Source organism: Chrysochloris asiatica, unplaced genomic scaffold (genome assembly GCF_000296735.1).
Source record: "Chrysochloris asiatica unplaced genomic scaffold, ChrAsi1.0 scaffold00083, whole genome shotgun sequence".
Lineage (NCBI taxonomy): Eukaryota > Metazoa > Chordata > Mammalia > Afrosoricida > Chrysochloridae > Chrysochloris > Chrysochloris asiatica.
This window is the reverse complement of record NW_006408601.1, coordinates 9,668,965-9,686,505: the sequence shown is the minus strand read 5'-3', so window position 1 is coordinate 9,686,505 and position 17,541 is coordinate 9,668,965. Positions and strand designations below refer to the sequence as shown.

Genomic DNA, 17,541 nt, shown 5'->3' with positions numbered 1-17,541 from the left:
CACAAGGTGGTGGTTCAAACCCATCTGCTTACTCCTTGGAAACCCTATTCAGGTTAAGTTGTTGGCACTTAAACAACAACAAAAATAAGTTCCCTGGTTTTTCCTGATGCCAAAAAAACAAAAACACACAAGAAGGGTCTTTTATCCCATATCTTGGTGTGGCACTACAGGATAAGCACAAGAACACAAGGTTGGTTTGAACCACAAAATTGGCAGTTCAAATTCACCAGTTGCTCCTCGGAAACCCTACAGTGGGATGCTGAGTCGGAACTGACCTGATGGCATTTAACAACAACATTCCAAAAGGCAGGCCCAATACCACAGACAATACCTCGCATTTCTGCAGGCACCTCCAAAGTCTGAACTTTTTATTGGCTCTCATTTTGGCTTCTGTTTTCAGCATGTGAATGATGAGACGGTTTTTGTTTTGCAGAGCCATATCAAGAGGAGTTTCTCCCTTCAAAACAAAACAAAACAAAAAGGGAGAGAAAGAAATTTCAATTATATTTTTACTACAGCACGTATGTGAAACTTTTTTAAAAGCTCATCAGAATCATTAACAGACTTTCCTAAAGAGTAGCCAGCCATTGTTACTGATATCTTGTGGTGACTACACAAACCTGGTTACATTTATGTTACTTTATACATCTTCTGAGGGGAGATACAATAAGTTAAGGTAGATAAAGAAATACCTGGTCATACCTTAATATTTCGGATGTCCAGGCTACAACCAGCTTGCAAAAGTTTGTCAACTGCATTAACATTTCCTGCAGCAACTGCCCAGTGAAGTGGAGTGTTTTGGTGTATTTTATCGACAACATTGAGAGAAGGATTGAACTTTAATAGAAATCCAGTTGGTTCTGGCCTGTCTCAAAATAGTAAAACAACAAGAGGCATTTACAGAGATGATGCTTTGAGGGATAAATACACATAATCGTTTCAGTTAATGAATGTAACAGTTAAACAATCAGCAAGTATTATGAGTAACCTAGGGACTTCTTTGTGCAATGTATACCTTGGGGGTACTACAGGATAAGCATTGGACTGCTAACCACTGGGATGGAAGTTCAAACCTTCCAGTTGCTCCATGGGAGAAAGATAAGGCTTTCTGCTCCTGGAAATATTTCAGCCTCAGAAACCTGTGACAGGAGCACTTTTAGAGATGGAATCAACTTGGTGGCAATTAGTTTGGTTTCCAGGAGATTTTAAAAAGTGACATCTATTAAATAACTGCTTGCTATACAGCTTTCTTTGCGGGGGGGGGGGGTGGTGGGAGTGGGGGAGGAAGCTTCTTTTTGTGCATTGGGTGAAGGTTTACAAAGCAAATCAGTTTTCTATTAAATAATTCATACACATTTTCTTTCAGATAATATAGTTTAAACGTAAGTATAGTAGAGCAGCAAGGAGCTCTGGTAGCGTAGTGGCTACGAGTCAGCAGTTCGAAACTACCAGCTGTACCACAGGAGAAAGATGAGACTTTCTGCTTCCGTAAAGATTTGTAGCCTTGGAACCCCTGTACGGGGTTGCTATGAGTCGGAACCAACTCCACAGCACATCACCACCACCACCATAGCAGAACAGCAGTCCTAGTATGGCACTGTAGGATAAGCATTCAACCAGAAGGTCAGTTAGAACTGCAAGGTCAGTGGTTCAAAACTACCAGCTGCTCCTCAGAAATCCTACACAGGGTCACTGAGTTGGAACTGACTTGATAGCTCTTAACAACATAGTAGAGTAAGTTTCTCCTTTTTTTTTTCATCCCATGGTATTGTTCTATTAGGATATTTTTTTAATCCTAAATTTAACTTGGGCAAAGTTAAATGCTGTGCTATTTATCCAATTAATGACTAAATGTTCTATAAGAAAATTATTTTTTCCACTCATAGCTTTCAAGTCTTTCATCTAAGTATCAGTACAGAGAAAATGTATATCGTGGGTGATTTTTATATTGCAACTACATTAAACATCTGTATCATAATCCATAAGGGTAAACCTTATTTTCTTCTTCAGAAGGTATTGTCATCTCACATAGACTGAGATGCTTAAATGACATACACAGACAGGAAGTTGTTAAGAGTCCAGAATCAGAATGAGGCAATTGAATTAAACTCACTTACTTACCCAAGTACTTTGAAAGCCGATAACATGAGAGGAGTTTGCCCATTTAAATCTGTCATATTCACACTCTATATTCAAAAGAAGAGTGAATCAGTATAACTTTTCAACTATGCCCTATAAACTCATTTAAATTCCATTTGTCTTGCCTTTATTGGAGCCCCTCTTTAATATACTCACCATGACTAATGTGTCTATAGGAAGAGTTCAAATATTATTTCAATAAAAGAATGCTCTACCTTGCATTCACAGGTTGAAAATCTGTGGACCTCTACAAGATATTTTTCAAGGGAAAATCTGAATGTCAGATTTAAAACATGGTATGGTGTGAAGAGAACAGAAGGGAAAGTGAAAAGTAGTGATAGCCATCTTCAAAAATATGAGACTATAAAGACCTTAGGATTCATTTACTCTGAACTTTCTCTGATACATTAATTCATACTATCATGTCTTATATAAGCTTATCCATCCTCTACTTAAAACACTTTCAGTAATCAAGAACTTCCTATCTTTTGAGCCCACTTCATTATATTGGACTTTATAGGTCCATTGGACTTACAAGGGGAACTTAAAAGATTTTGAAAAATGTAATTTAAAATAAGGAAATTTTCCCACAAACTTTTTGATGCCTTCCTCATATTTTATGCTTCAAATAGTAAAATATGAAAGATTCTTTTCGACTTTTAAGAGTAGTGTAATAATGGAATTCCCCTCTCTATCAGGATGTGTTTCTTTTAATAAAGTCGGTGCATGTTTGAGCTGCACAATAATGGTACCAACTGAGACAAAGAAAAAGAGAAGATTCTTATGGACCTTGGAGGAATACAATTTGGGAAGAAGCCAAAAGAGAAGTAGATAAGGCTCTTCCTCATATATATCTTGTCAAAATGAGACTCAAGAGTTATAATTATTTTACTCTAACTGGCCAAGTCTGAGAGAAACTGCTTATTTAAAAGGAGCATAATCATTCCAACAGCATCTGTGCAAACATGTTTCCCTGCCTGCTACAAGAGTCTAACATATAAACGACTCTGTAGGTCCCAGGCAAGTACAGCTGACAGTGAAACCCCCACTGCCGATAAGCTATCAGTTAACCTGTGCCATAAAGGGTTACCTCGTAAAGGTGAGCCATTTTTCATGGTATTACTTTAGAGAACACTAAGAAGCATCCATTCAAATTAGTCTCCCATTTGGGTTCAAATAACAAAAGCAAATGTTAGGTTAATGTAGTGATCTGACTACCATTTCTACATTCAACCAGAAGAAAAATACAGGCTTTGAAGTTGTGTTTTCAACAACAACAAAAAAAACTGCACAAATTGCTCGGCTCACAGGGAAAACTATTACCGTCTTACAAGTTTCAGAAACATCTAACTGTATGCTATTGAGCTGAATGACCTGCCCTGTTTGTCCCCAGTGAAGCACATAAGGCAGTATCCAACAGCTAGGCATGCTGAACTAATATTTGGGTATCTAGGTATCATAACTTTACTTTAAAAATGAGAATAAACTATTAATAACCTACTCAAACTCTTCAAATTTACAAAAGCTGGAGTATAAGATACATTTGAAAGCCTACCTGTCCCTTTGAGATGAGATAGGCTATAATAGGCATGTGTTGGAATAATACTGCCAGGTGGATGCTGCTGAAGCCCTCTCCATCGATGAGAGCGGGGTCTGCACCATGCTGCAGTAACAATATGACCATAGGTAAATGCCCTTGTCTGTAGGTAGAAGACAAAAAATTATGTGGAATTTTGTAGCATGCAGAAAAAAACTCAGGAAGAAGCTACTATCACTAAGTTAAGAGGGACTTGGGAAAGATCATTTCCTAAGAGAATTTATAAATCTTTGTCACTTAGATTCTTTAAGCTTAGAGCTATCTGGACCATCCTTCTTGGGAATGGGTGGTAAACTTGACAACCATGTGTAAATAGTAATTGTACATTGACAAATCCTATAGTATGATGAAAGGATACAACCCTGATGCACGCATTTCTTGATTTTAAACTATCCAGTTTTCTGTTCGAACATTCGCCTCTTAGTCAGTGTACAGGTTCCTCCTCATGAGAACAATTAAGCGCTCTGGAATTCTCATTCTTCACAATGTTATCCATAGTTTGTTATCATCCACACAGTCCAAAGCCTTTGCATAGCCAATAAAACACAGGTAAACATCTTTCTGGTATTCTCTGCTTTTAGCCAAGCTCCATCTGATCTCAGCAAAGATAGCCCTCAGTCCATGTCTTCTTCTAATCCGACGAGAATTTCTGGTAGTTCCCTCTTGATGTACTACTGTAACCATTTTTAAATTATCTTCAGCATAATTTTACTTGTATATGATATTAATAATACGGCCCAACAATTTCTGCATTCTGTTGGATCACCTTTATTTAGAATGGGCACAAATACCAATCTTCCAGTCAACTGGCCAGGCAGTTGTCTCCCAAATTTCTTGGCATAGACAAGTGGGCACTTTCAGCACTTGATCCATTTGTTGAACCATTTCAGTGGATACTCTGACAATTCCTGGAGCCTATTTCCCATCAATGTCTTTAGTGCAGTTTGGACTTTTTCCTTCAAATAACACCTCCTGAAATAGTTGAACACTGACTGATTCTTTTGGTGCAGTGACTCTATGTATTGTTTCATCTTTTTTGTTGTTGTTCTTATTTTCCTCTTTTGCCTTTAATCACTATTTCATTATCAAGAAACTTCTTTATATAAGTTCACAAAAATGTATTACAATATCATATTACTGTAATATTATATACCAGAAAATTTATCAAATTTGGGAATACAAAAACACTGGCAGCAACAAAAACAACAGGCCATGTCTACAGCGAGCACATGCAGCACCATGTGATTGGAAGTGTCACCGGAGCACATTGGTGGGGGTGGTGGTGATGTACTGTGGAGTCCGTTCCAACTCACAGTAACCCTGTACAGGGTTTCTGAGGATGAACTCCTTACAGGAGTCCTAGTGTAGCACTGTTGGTTAATGTACTGCACTGCAAAGTTCACTTGAACTGGAAGGCTGGCAGTTCAAGCTCACTAGCTGCTCCTTACAAACCCTAGACAGGGTCTCACCGGGTCAGAACCCAACTCTACGGCACATGTGAATAGTCATCTCTTATACTGTCTAAAGAAGGTATTTGAAATGAACAAATCATTGATTTTGCAGAATTCTATCATGCGTTCTCCAGCATCATTTCTAGCACCAAGGCCATATTTTTCAACTACTGATCCTTCCTCTTTGCTCCCATCCTTTGCATTCCAATCACCAGTAATGATCAATACAACTTGATTGCATGTTTGATCAATTTCAGATTGAAGAAGTTGGTAGAATTCTTCTGTTGCATTCTCACTGGCTTTAGTGGTTGATGCGTAAATTTGAATAATAGTGGTATTAACTGGGCTTCCCTGTAGGCGTATGGATATTATCCTATCACACACAGTGTTGTACCTCATGATTGATTTGGATATGTTCTTTTTGACTATGACTGCAACACCATTCCTCTTCAATTTGTCATTCCCAGCATAGTAAACCATGTGGTTGTCAGATTCAAAATGGCCAATACCAGTCCATTTCAGCTCACTAATGCCTAAGCTATCGATGTTGATGCGTTCCATTTCATTTTTGACAACTTCCAATTTTCCCAAATTCATACTTTGTACATTCCATGTTCTGATTTTCAACGGATGTTTACAGCTGTTTCTCTTCATTTTGAGTTGTGTCCCATCAGCAAATGAACGTCCTGTGGGCTTTTCTCCCACGAGCTTTACTTCATTCGCGTTATCACAGTCAACTCTACTTTGTGGAGGCAGCTCCTCCCCAGTCGCATTTTGAGTGCCTTCCAACCTGAGGGGCTCATTTTCCGGCATTATATCTGACAGTGTTTCTCTGCTAGTCATAAGGTTTTCAGTGACTAAATATTTGCAAGTCGTTCATCACTCTTTCTTCCTAGTCTCTTTGTCTGGAAGCTCATCTGAAACCTGTGCACCATGGGTGACCCTGCAGGTATTTAAAATACTGATGGCATAGCTTTCAGAATCACAGCAACTCACAAGCCACTACAGTATGACAAACTGACAGACGAGTGGTGGCCATTTGGTTTTAAGTGGAAGCTGTCACTCAGAGGAGGAGTGCCGTCAAATGTGGCGGTGGTACACCGTCTCATCTGCTGAGGGGAGCGCGCCATCAGCAACTCCCCGACTCCGATGCAGTGGCTCAAGGGACCAGCGTGGTAGGTTTCCCGGTCAGGGAACCAAATGTTACAGCAGTTTTAGATTCAAGAGTATCACTGCAGCTCTTGATCTGTCATCAAAGAAACCGAGGCCACTCGGAGAGGTGAAGTAGAGTTTCAGATTTTATTAAGCCGGCTGGCTCAGAGGAGATAATTTCTCCAGATTCTGAGTCTGTTTTTCATTCCATTTTTACATGAATTTTTTGAAACTCCTGTGCAGCTTCCTTATAATCTTTTCCATGTAAAGCAATGTTCCTTAATAGCTTACAGGTGATTATGAATTAATTCTAGATTCTTCACAATTCTATGCTACAGAGAAAAGATGCAAGTTCTTGCATTAAATGAACCATTATTCACTTTAGTTTCAGGTTCACATCAACCCATAAGCCACAAAGAACAGAAATAAAAGAAAAGAAGTTCATCGGTATCAAGATAGTCACATCATTAACTTCTGCTTTAGATGGGTAACACACATAGCACAGAAAAGATGGCAGTGGCTGGAAAACATAAACATTCTAATAAATTTAGCTGCTAAAAATTTGTTTATTCTGTAACAACTTTGAAAAGACATTCGACCCTAATAGACATATTTACTTTATATTGACTTTGAGATGGAATCCACATCTCTGAAATAAAATGACAGCTAGAAGAGTTTTCAAATAGGCATCTGTTGTTGAAACTCTCACTAAACTACTGCTCTCATTCATGTGACCAAATGTTAAATATACCTATTCTGATTATAAAACGAAAGCACAACACACACATCTGAGTTTTTATGTATAATGGAGCCCTTAATTAAATACAAAAAGATATCCCTTCTGGAGACATTTTAAAACTGTGATTTTTTTTTTTTTTTAAATGAAGAGGAAGAAAGAAAATAAAAAGGAAAGGCTTCCAAACTGTCTATAAAACTGTTGTCCAAAACAGAGGTCACTAGCCAAATGGGCTACTTAAATTTAAATAAATTAAAGTGAAAAAAAAAATGTTGACTGTAATTCCTCAGGTGCACCAGCCCGATTTCATAGGTGACCATACAGCATCTTTCCATCATCACTGAAATTTTTGGTTTATAACATTTAGAATATGAACTTGGTAATTTGGATTCTGAATAGCAGCTTCAGCATTTAAAGAAATCTTACCTGATGGCCCAGTGAAGAGGAGTTGAATTTAAATCTCCTCCCAGTTGATCTATAACAGCACCTTTTGAAATATAAAACCTGTTAAAAGCAGACACAAATAAAAATAAGATTTCAAATTATTAAATTCACACTGAAAAAGAAAATAGTATCTTTTCTTAGTAATAAATGTGTTCGAAAACAGAAATTTGAGCAATACCACTTCTAACGCCCCTGGATCTACTGAAGTCAGAATGATTCACAGTGTAGTATTAAATAAGCTCCTGCTGAAACATTCTTAGCATGTAAGTAATTACTCCAACTATAATTAGAATGCAACTATAACTCACATACCAAACACTCTACATATTCAACTACCACAATATTCATGAGAGTCTATATTGAAAAAGGTATAGGATTACAAATATTCTATTGCTTAACTTGGAAGTAGATACGTGAAAGATAGCACTTAACAGGTATAAAATGAGAAATACCAATGAATTCTGAAAGTGAATAAAAGTGAGAATGAATTCTAAAAAATAAGTATCAAAAAATAAATTTAACATCTTTCCAAAAAAGGAAATCATTTTGGGTGTTTTGGTCTATTTTGACAACACAGATGTGATGCACCACATAAGGTGACCCTATAAGAGAACTAGACTGGTTTTCTTCTGTGGTTAATGGAAACTAGTATCATTACTTCACGGCTGTACTTACATACTTATAAACAATACATCTGTTTATTTCTACAAAGAGTTTGCCTGCAAGTGCAGGGTATGTTAGAATATTTGAAAGTTAATAAATTTTCTCAAACCTCAGAGATTTTAAATATACAGAATATATGTACACATTTATAAACTTATGTATACATTATATGCTAATGTAAAAAAAAAAAAAAACCGAAGGCTATCAATGGGTAGGCAGCAATGCTTTATGAACAGGAAATATTTGATATACTCCACGTCTACTCAAAACTATTCCATATTTAGTTGTTTATTTTTTTAAAGTTATTCTCCTGATATTACTATGTTGAAACATTTCAATGTTTCTTCTACACTAGATGAAACTTTCTGCTCTACTCAGAAAATATCCTACTTTTCATTTTTAAAAATGTTCAGTTTCACTTCCAGGTTGAGTTTGATTTATACTCTATGATGAACAGATGTGTGTGGTCAAAGGTTTCTGTTGTACTCTTACAAGAGCTCTATAGATGGATCATTTCTCATACTTGCACTTGAAGAAAAAGACAAATGAAGGAGAGGTCTACAATTATAAATATAGGCACATCTCATTTTATTGTACTTCACAGATGTTATACTTTTGCTACAAATTGAAAATTTGTGGCAACCCTGCCTTGAACAAGTCTATTGGTATCTATTCCAACAGCATGTGCTCTTACTTTGTGTCTCTTGTTACATTTTGATAATGCCTACATAATTGTAAACTTTTTCATTACGCTGTTACATGCTTAAAAGACTACAGTATAATATAAATATACCTTTTATATACACTGGGAAACCAAAAAAATTCATGTGCCTCACTTTATTGCAGTATTTGCTTTATTGTGATGCTCTGGAACCAATCCCACAATATCGCCAAGGTATGCCTGTACACAATTTATAATCTTTAATAGACAAATACTATATCTTACTTTACAAGATCCAGTCTGTTGTTAATAGCAGCCCAATGAAGAAGCGACACATTTTCTTTGTCTGGTTGCCTGACATCGTATCCTGCTTCTACCAACTCTTTACAGCGGTCAAAAATCCCATATCTCAAATGAAGAGTGGGGGGAAAGGCATTATAGATACCATTTAAAATCATTTCAAATATCAAAATTCATCTTCTTCTTATCATGTCTTCATGTAATCTGTCTTTCTTTCAGTCAACACAAATACAATCATTAACAAAGACATACACAAAGGAAACATACCAAACCAAACTGCACATATATACCTAATTGATCAGATTCATTCACCTGGGGTGAAATTTGATTTTCTTATATAAACTTTAACACTCAGGTTTGTCCTTCAAAATGTTTTGTCTGATCCCCAGTATGTGCCAGGAATGCATGGTGCCAACTCCTGACTACAATTTTATTCCTGAATCAAATCATATCCATGCAGTCACCTCACAATAGGGATTGAGACTAAAAGCAAACTTGGGATCAATTCAACAAACAAGTATGGCATGGCATAGATACAACAGAGGAAGAAATGGTCAGCCCCTCCTGGAGAAGAAACATGATATATAAGCTAAGTTGCTGAGACTAATGAATGGAGCAAAAGAAACTTCAGGCAGAAGGAATAACATGTACAAAACTCAGAAGTGTGAAACTGCTAGAGTGGGTCAGAGAAATATAAGAAACTTAGCATAGTCAAAGCATAAGAGATGGCATGGCAAGAGATAAGGCTAGAATAACAAGGGTCTTCTCCATGTCAAGCCATGAAATTTAGGTTTTATTATTCAATGAGAAACCAGTGAAGGGCTTTAAAGAGGAAAGTACTCAGATTCTGAGTTTTAAGAAAGATTATATTAGTGGTAGCAAGGAAGATGCTTAGAAAGGGATGAGGCTAGAGACTGAGAGACCAGTTAGGAGGTTATTACAATAAACACAAGCAAGAGGCAATGAGAACCTAAAGTTAGAGAAGGGCAACAGGAATGGAACAAGAAAGATGGATGTGAGAGATAGTTAGGAGGCTGTGCCGTCATTATGTGGCTGACTACCTGACTAAGGAGGAGAAAAGTGACTCCCTATAATGCTATCATTTTTCTAATTTAGAAAAGTAATATTTTTTTCCAACTGGAATTAATAAGTCTCAACTAACCATTTAGCACTTTCTTTGAAATTTATTTCTGCTATGAGGGATCTGAAAGTTTCAATGGGCCTCAATGGGCCTCAAGGGTCAAAATGAGACCGAATGGTAGGACTGTCTCTGTTTCCCACAGTTAGATTTGAATAGCTTCTGCTGGGACAGAAAAACAAAACTGTGTGCATCACAAGCATGCATGTGTTCATAGCATGTTTGGTTTTTAGGCAGAGACACCTGCTTGGTAGTACTAAGTGAAAATATGTGATAATAAATTCTTAATAACAACACACATGCGCTTCATTTCTAAGTGATAATGTTAATATTTTACTGCAAACATTCCCTTTAGTTGAGAAACATATTAGAAGTAAACACATATATACAAACACACACAAATCCTAGCTCTCTTTTGCCTTGACCAAAGTAAACTGAAGACCTCCTCACAACCGCTTGAGAAGGTTCAAGAGTTGAAGGAAACTTTGTAAGATATAAAATGTGAGGGTTTTACTGAGATTTTTCCTTAAATAGAACCCAATGTCTCACATAACAGATTTTTTGGTAACAGAAAAACATTTTAATGTTTCTATGCTAATTAAAGCAAACATCTACCTTAAGAATATGCTTCTTGTTATTAAGTGCTAGCGAGTCAGTTCTGACTCACAGGAACCTTGTATACGGTTTCCAAGGAGTGGCTGGTGAGTTAAACCACTGACCTTGCAGTTCAGTGCTTATCCTACAGTGCCACACCAGGACTCTAAGAATATGCTAGTCTTCATATAAATTAAAAACATAAAAATATTTATACAGTACATAGTAATTCAAACCTTCAAATTATCAATATTTTAAAAACTAATATAATTCATGTGGAATAAACATTGGGCTGCTAACAGCCAGATCAGTGGTTCAAATCCACCAGTCATTCCGTGGAAGAAAGACACTCCCATGTTCCCATAAAGATTTACAGTCACTGAAGCCCAAAGGAACAGCAGTTCTACTCTGTCCTGTTGTTAAATGCTGTTGAGTCAGTTCTGACTCATACAGACTCTGTATAGGGCTTCCAAGGAGTGGCTAATGGGTTTGAACTGCCAGCCTTGTGGTCAGCAGTCCAGTGCTTATCCTACAGCACCAGACCAGGACTCCACTCTATTCTACAGGGTCGCTGTTAGTCAAAATTGACTGGGTGGCAGTGGGTTTGATATATATAGTATGGATAATAGACGTCATTCAGTAGGCCATGGTAAGGTCAATCAGGCTAATTAATCACCAAATATCTCTGCTTTTGATGGAAATTATATCAAGTTACTACAGTAACACTCCTTTCTTTCATACTAATTAGAAGCACTGATTGGCAGATTTAGATTCGGTTACTACAAATAGCAAATAAATTACTAATCAATGTAGTCTGTAGGATAAACACTTTACCACAAGGTTGGTTTGAACTGCAAGGTCAGGGGTTCAAACTCACCAGCCGCTCCTCAGAAATCCCATACAAGGTCGATATGGGTCGGAACTGACTCAACAGCACTTAACAACAACAACAATGTAATCTGAGAGAGAGAATATTTCAAAGTATTTATAGTATCTTATGTGAGGTAGGGTGGATGTTAGTAACCAAGGAGATCCATGATGGGGAAAAAGTTGAGAATAAACGATTTGATGCAGATACCAAAAATGAATTACTTGTTTAAGGAAAATGATGAAATAAAAACAACCACTAAATGTTTCAAGTGGTCAGTGAACATATTTCTATGCTACTGCCTTTCTCCCCAGGAGCCCTGGTAGCATAGTGGGTTACAAGCTGGGCTGCTAACCATAAGGTCAACAGTTCGAAACTACCAGCTCTTCTGTGGTATAACATAGAGGCTTTCTGCTCCTGTAAAGATTTACAGCCTCAGAACCCCTAAACAGGGTTGCTGTGAATCAGAACCAACCAGCACAGAACCACCACCATCACCTTTCTCCCACAGTTCTCAGCATAACTGGCACATACAAAGTACTCTGTTACCAGATATGTGTTAAAAAGTATTCACAAAGTCATGAGCTATGTTTTCTCCATCTATTTTTATAAGACTCAGGATTTGTGTTTCAAATTCAGAAGTTAACTTTAGTGTCATTTTTAATCACTTGCTCACCTAACATGCACTTATGGGGCACCTAATATAGCAAAACCTGCAAAAGCGGGAAGCTGTGTACAGTAGAAACCTAACTGAGAAGGGAAACTCAAGTATCTTCCTCAAAAACAAGTGAGAGAAAAGTGGTAAGATTGTACCCTATCAAAGGTGGAAAACTTGCAAGACCTGGAAAACCAAGGCAGACCTACCAAGTTCTGGTTCTCAGTTTCACTGTGTCAGAAGGAAACTGTGAAAGTACTGCACAGCAGAGGAAAGACATGCTTTTCTAAGAAGTTACAATCTAATGGGAAAGTCTAGTACATAGACAGCTAATGCACACTGTTTTAAGCTCTGATGCTGGTATGACAAACTGGTGTTAGCACTGGTGTTAAGGAACTACCATTTGAAGTGAGGAAGGTATGTACATAGAGTGCCAAAAACTGCGCATACAGTATTATAATCCAACAGAACGTAAGGATAAACATTCGGGAAACTTACTGAGTAGCTTTTACAATGTCACAGTTATTAGAGTCCTCTATAAGAGGAAGAATTTCTTTCGCCTTGGCAACTTCTTTGTTCTCATGTGCACCGATGCCATGCCGACCAAATCCTGAGGGGTAAGATCCGTGGCTGTGATTCCTGCACTGGAAAGTAAGAGTAATTTGACAAAGCACAGTAATAACATCAACATCCCATCCAATTACATAATGAAGCATTTGTTACTACCAATAATAGTTACAGTACTAAATTATACTTTTTTGGGTCTTAGAAATTTATCCTAAGGAAGATTATCTTAATTCTGTTCACTAGAAAAGATACTTCATAAATGGGCATCAGCAGAAAAGGACTACACACAGACCTTGTCTGTACTAGGTGGAGGATCATAGCTATTCACATGGTAGGAAAGTTGCCAGACCCCTGCTTTGTGGAATTGTGCAGGCTCCCCCTAAAGAAACAACCACACACACACAATGAGTCACACTAATCTCATCCCTTCCCCCCTGAGTATGGGCAGAACCTGTGACTTGATTGTAATATGGCAAAAGTGATGACACAATAACTCCCATGATCATGTAATGTTATGTAAGATCCTGTCTTTGAGGATAGCACAGGACTGGGCAGTGTTTCATTCTGTTGCATGTAGGGTCTGAGTCGGAAATGACCAGTTGTTGTTGTTGACTGCCATCGAGTCAGTTCCAACCAACAGCGACCCTGTATAGGGATTCCAAGGAGTGGCTGGTGAGATTGAACCACTGACCTTGTGGTTCAAACTGACTTTGCAGTCCAGTGCGTTCATCCACAGCACCACGCCAGGACCCCGTGACACTGAACAGTGGCACCTAACAGTAACAATGAGATGGCTACATGGAAAGAAACTGTGTGGGTGCCTCGAGGAGTAAAAGTGGTCACCAGCTGACAGTCAGCAAGAAAATGGGCCTCTTTACTCTGTCTCCCATAAAATTAGCTGAAGAATGGAGAAAATTTTTATTGTTTTAGCCAATCATCCCAAATATTTGTTCTAGCAATTTTTCCTTGAATTGCCTAACCTTCCCATCAAGACAGTTTGTGGGTTAATGCACTGGACTACAAAGTCAGTTTGAACCACAAGGTTGGTGGTTCAAGCTCACCAGCTGCTCCTCAGAAACCTTATACAGGGTCACTACGGGTCAGAACCAACTCAACGGCACTTAAAACAACATCTTAAGGGACACTGAGCTTAATAATGATAATTATTATAATACTTTTCATCTTTAAGATGTTTGAACTGGTAATTACAGTGTAGTGGATTATGAGCTGAGCTGTTACCCCAAAGTTTAGTAGTTCTAATCTACCAGCTGCTCCGAAGGAGAAAGATGAGGCTTTCGCTCCTATGAAGACTTACAACCTCGGAAACCCTATTCAGGGTCACTATGAGTCAGACTGACTCCACAGCACATAACCACCACCAGCACCATTGGTGCGGCGCTGCAGGATAATGCACTGGACCACAAAGTCAATTTGAACCACAGGCCGACAATTCAAATCCACCAGCTACTTCTCAGAAACCCTATTCAGGGTCACTATGAGTCAGACTGACTCCACAGCACATAACCACCACCAGCACCATTGGTGCGGCGCTGCAGGATAATGCACTGGACCACAAAGTCAATTTGAACCACAGGCCGACAATTCAAATCCACCAGCTACTTCTCAGAAACCCTATGCAGGGTCACCATGAGTTGGAACCGACTCGATGGCACTTAACAGCAAAAATACTTGCATGTGTAGAAAGAATGTCTAAGAGACGCAATCAACTGGAGTTGAAACAGATTTTACACTAAGTCTAAAGCACTTTAAAAACATTTTCTGGGAGTTGTTGTTGTTGTTGTTAAGTGTTGTCAAGTCGGTTTTGACTCATAGCGACCCTGTACAGGGTTTCCGAGACTGTAAATCTTTACGGAAGCAGAAAGCCTCATCTTTCTCCCATGGAACAGCTGGTAGTTTCGAACTGCTGACCTTGTGGTTCGCAGTCCGATTCATAACCAAAATGTTAAGTCTACAATACGAATTTTCCGTTTAATACTTTTGTACTTTTAACCACCTCTTAAATGTTTATGGTTTCAAGTTTCCTTATTCTTACTTTATATTTTCTCTTGTGTGGTATCTGGTAGAATTCCCACCTTCAAATGTCTTAGTTACATTTGACCTTTTGGAAATATTATATTCTCAGCTCATGTAACTCAATTCTACACTTTCTGAGATTCTGATTAGTTTCATGAAATCTACAAAACAATTTAGAAAAAACTGACATCTCTACAACACTTAGTCTTACAACTCATGACCAGGGCACACCCCTCTATCAATTCCTCTATTTTCTAGGTTTACAGGCAGACCTCGGAGATACTGCTAATTTGATTCCAGACCACTGCAATCAAATGAGTATCACAGTAAAGTGTAAACGTAACTTCTATATGCACAGGGGAACCAAAACACTGATTGAGAGTATACAACAGCATTATGAGAAAGTTTGAAACACTGTGAGAGTTACCAAAATGTGACACAGACATGAAGTGAAGACATGTGGCTGAAAAATGGAACAGTAGGCTTGTACAACACAGGGTTTCCACAAACCTCTCATTTTAAAGGTTTAAAACAATGTAAAATCTATAAAGCACACCAGAGCAAAGTAGAATACAACAAAGTGTGCCTATATGCACAGAAGTATTACACAGCTTGCTTGTAGGTAGTTTATGCGTTTTATGCTGCTATAAACGATTTTTTTTAATTACCTTCTAATTGTTTGTTGTTGGTATATAAATATAACTGATGTCTGCTCTGAGGTATTTCAGATGTCCTTTTTCTCAGATTAAGGAAGTTCCCGTCTGCTTCACATTTGCTAAGGGCTACATTTATATCATGTATGATGTTGAAATTATTGAATAGTATTTACACATTCTTAAAAAAGGAAGGAAAGAAAACAAGGCCCTCAAGGCCGTGTACTTTACAGTTAGCAGGATCTGAATTCTTCCACTTACCGTGTGAGCTTAGAAGAGGAGTGCAAGCTCCAGAGAGAGGAAGAGCTCGGTCTTCACCTTGATTTCAACCCTGAGCAGAGGACCCAGATAAGCTGTGCCTGGACTCCTCAGGAACAGAAACTATGGGGATAACTGGATATTATCTAAGCTATTATATTTGGGGTAATTTGTCATACAGCAATTGATAATATAGAAGTGATTACAAACACTCCACTGCCAACACTGTTCCATCAGCTAAATCAACAAATGTCATATTCAGACCACCACTAAAAGAAGCACCAAATGGCAAGCTTAAAACTTCTTTTTTAAAGAAAATCTTAGATTTGTCAGGTTCAAATTGATTGAGTAGATCACCAAGCCTTGGATAGCTTTGAACCTCCAACTTTTTGGTTAACAGCTAAGCTGATAACTGAAAGTTCCCTAAAATATAACACACCATGTGCACCACCGAAGGACTCCAGAACCACTCAACCAACAGTTGTGGAATCAATCCAGTTCACGTCAACCCCATGTGTCTCAGAGTAAAACTGTACTCCATAGGATGTTCAATGGTGAGTTCTTGGGAAGGATTTTTCTTCCGCGGCACCTGAGTGGACTCAAATCTCCAATGTTTTGGTTAGCAGCCAAGCATGTTAATTGTCTGTACCACCCAGAAACTCTGTTGTTAGATGTCATCGAGTCAATTTTCAACTCATAGTGAATTGAAACTGCCCAATAGGCTTTGTAACACAGTAGAACTGCCCCCATAGGGTTTCTAAGGCTGAGCACTGAGCTGCGAAAAACAAGGCTGGCGGTTCAAGCCCACCAGCCACTCTATGGGGAAAAGATGAAACTTTCTGCTCCTGTGAAGATTTAAAGCTTTGGGAACCCTGTACACGATCACTGTGAATCAGAACTGACTCAACAGCACCTGACAACAACAACTAATTTTAAAAGAAAGGAGTCACTGGTAGCACAAGGGCTAAGCATGTGGACTGCTAACCACAAGGCCATCAGTTCAAACCCATCAGCAACTCAGTGGAAGATGAGGCTATCTGCTCCTGAAAAAGTTTACAGTCTAGGAAACCCTATGAAGCAGTTCTACTTTGTCACATAGGGTTGCTATGAGTCGGCAGTAGGTTAATGTGTAAATTTTAACAGAAATATCCCTTCCAAGATGAAGAAGTGGCTTTAAATAACTCCTACAAAGAAATCATGAATCAAGATAGTAATAGTGACACAACCACAAGCAAATAAGAAAATGACAAGAGTACATTTCTATTTATAGCAAGACCTCATTCCTCACTGAAGTGAAAACAAAAAGAATCTAATCCAAGCTGACAAAAATTTGACCCTCCTCTAAAAACATTCAAATTTGTCAAAAAGGCTAATTTAGAATAGATTTACATGCACTTTCTTTAGTTCTAAACCTTGCCATACGTATATACTGAACTATTAAGTAAAAAGTGTAATTTAGAACTATATTGTTAGAGCTTACAATAGCACACTGCATGACCATATGAATTTGTCAGTTGGCTTCTGTCCCCAGCCCCTATGTTCATATAGAGAGGACCTAACATGTCAATTGTCTGTGAAGAACTAGGGTCAGGAAAAGGAGGGCAAGAACAGGTCTTGTTGTCAGGTGCCAT

The 17,541-nt window shown here is 38.1% G+C and overlaps 1 protein-coding gene across 1 annotated transcript in view; it reads right to left on the bottom strand.

Moving 5' to 3' along the window:
• ZDHHC13 (zinc finger, DHHC-type containing 13) overlaps positions 1 to 17,541 on the bottom strand; it is a 67,883-nt gene that overhangs the window by 40,387 nt on the left and 9,955 nt on the right. The window contains exons 2-8 of the mRNA XM_006865811.1: positions 12,897 to 13,042; positions 9,129 to 9,251; positions 7,502 to 7,579; positions 3,695 to 3,839; positions 2,122 to 2,186; positions 703 to 865; positions 332 to 457 (exon numbers count right to left, since the gene is read on the bottom strand). Of these exons, the coding sequence (XP_006865873.1) occupies positions 332 to 457; positions 703 to 865; positions 2,122 to 2,186; positions 3,695 to 3,839; positions 7,502 to 7,579; positions 9,129 to 9,251; positions 12,897 to 13,042 (846 nt within the window). The remainder of the gene's footprint in view (positions 1 to 331; positions 458 to 702; positions 866 to 2,121; positions 2,187 to 3,694; positions 3,840 to 7,501; positions 7,580 to 9,128; positions 9,252 to 12,896; positions 13,043 to 17,541) is intronic.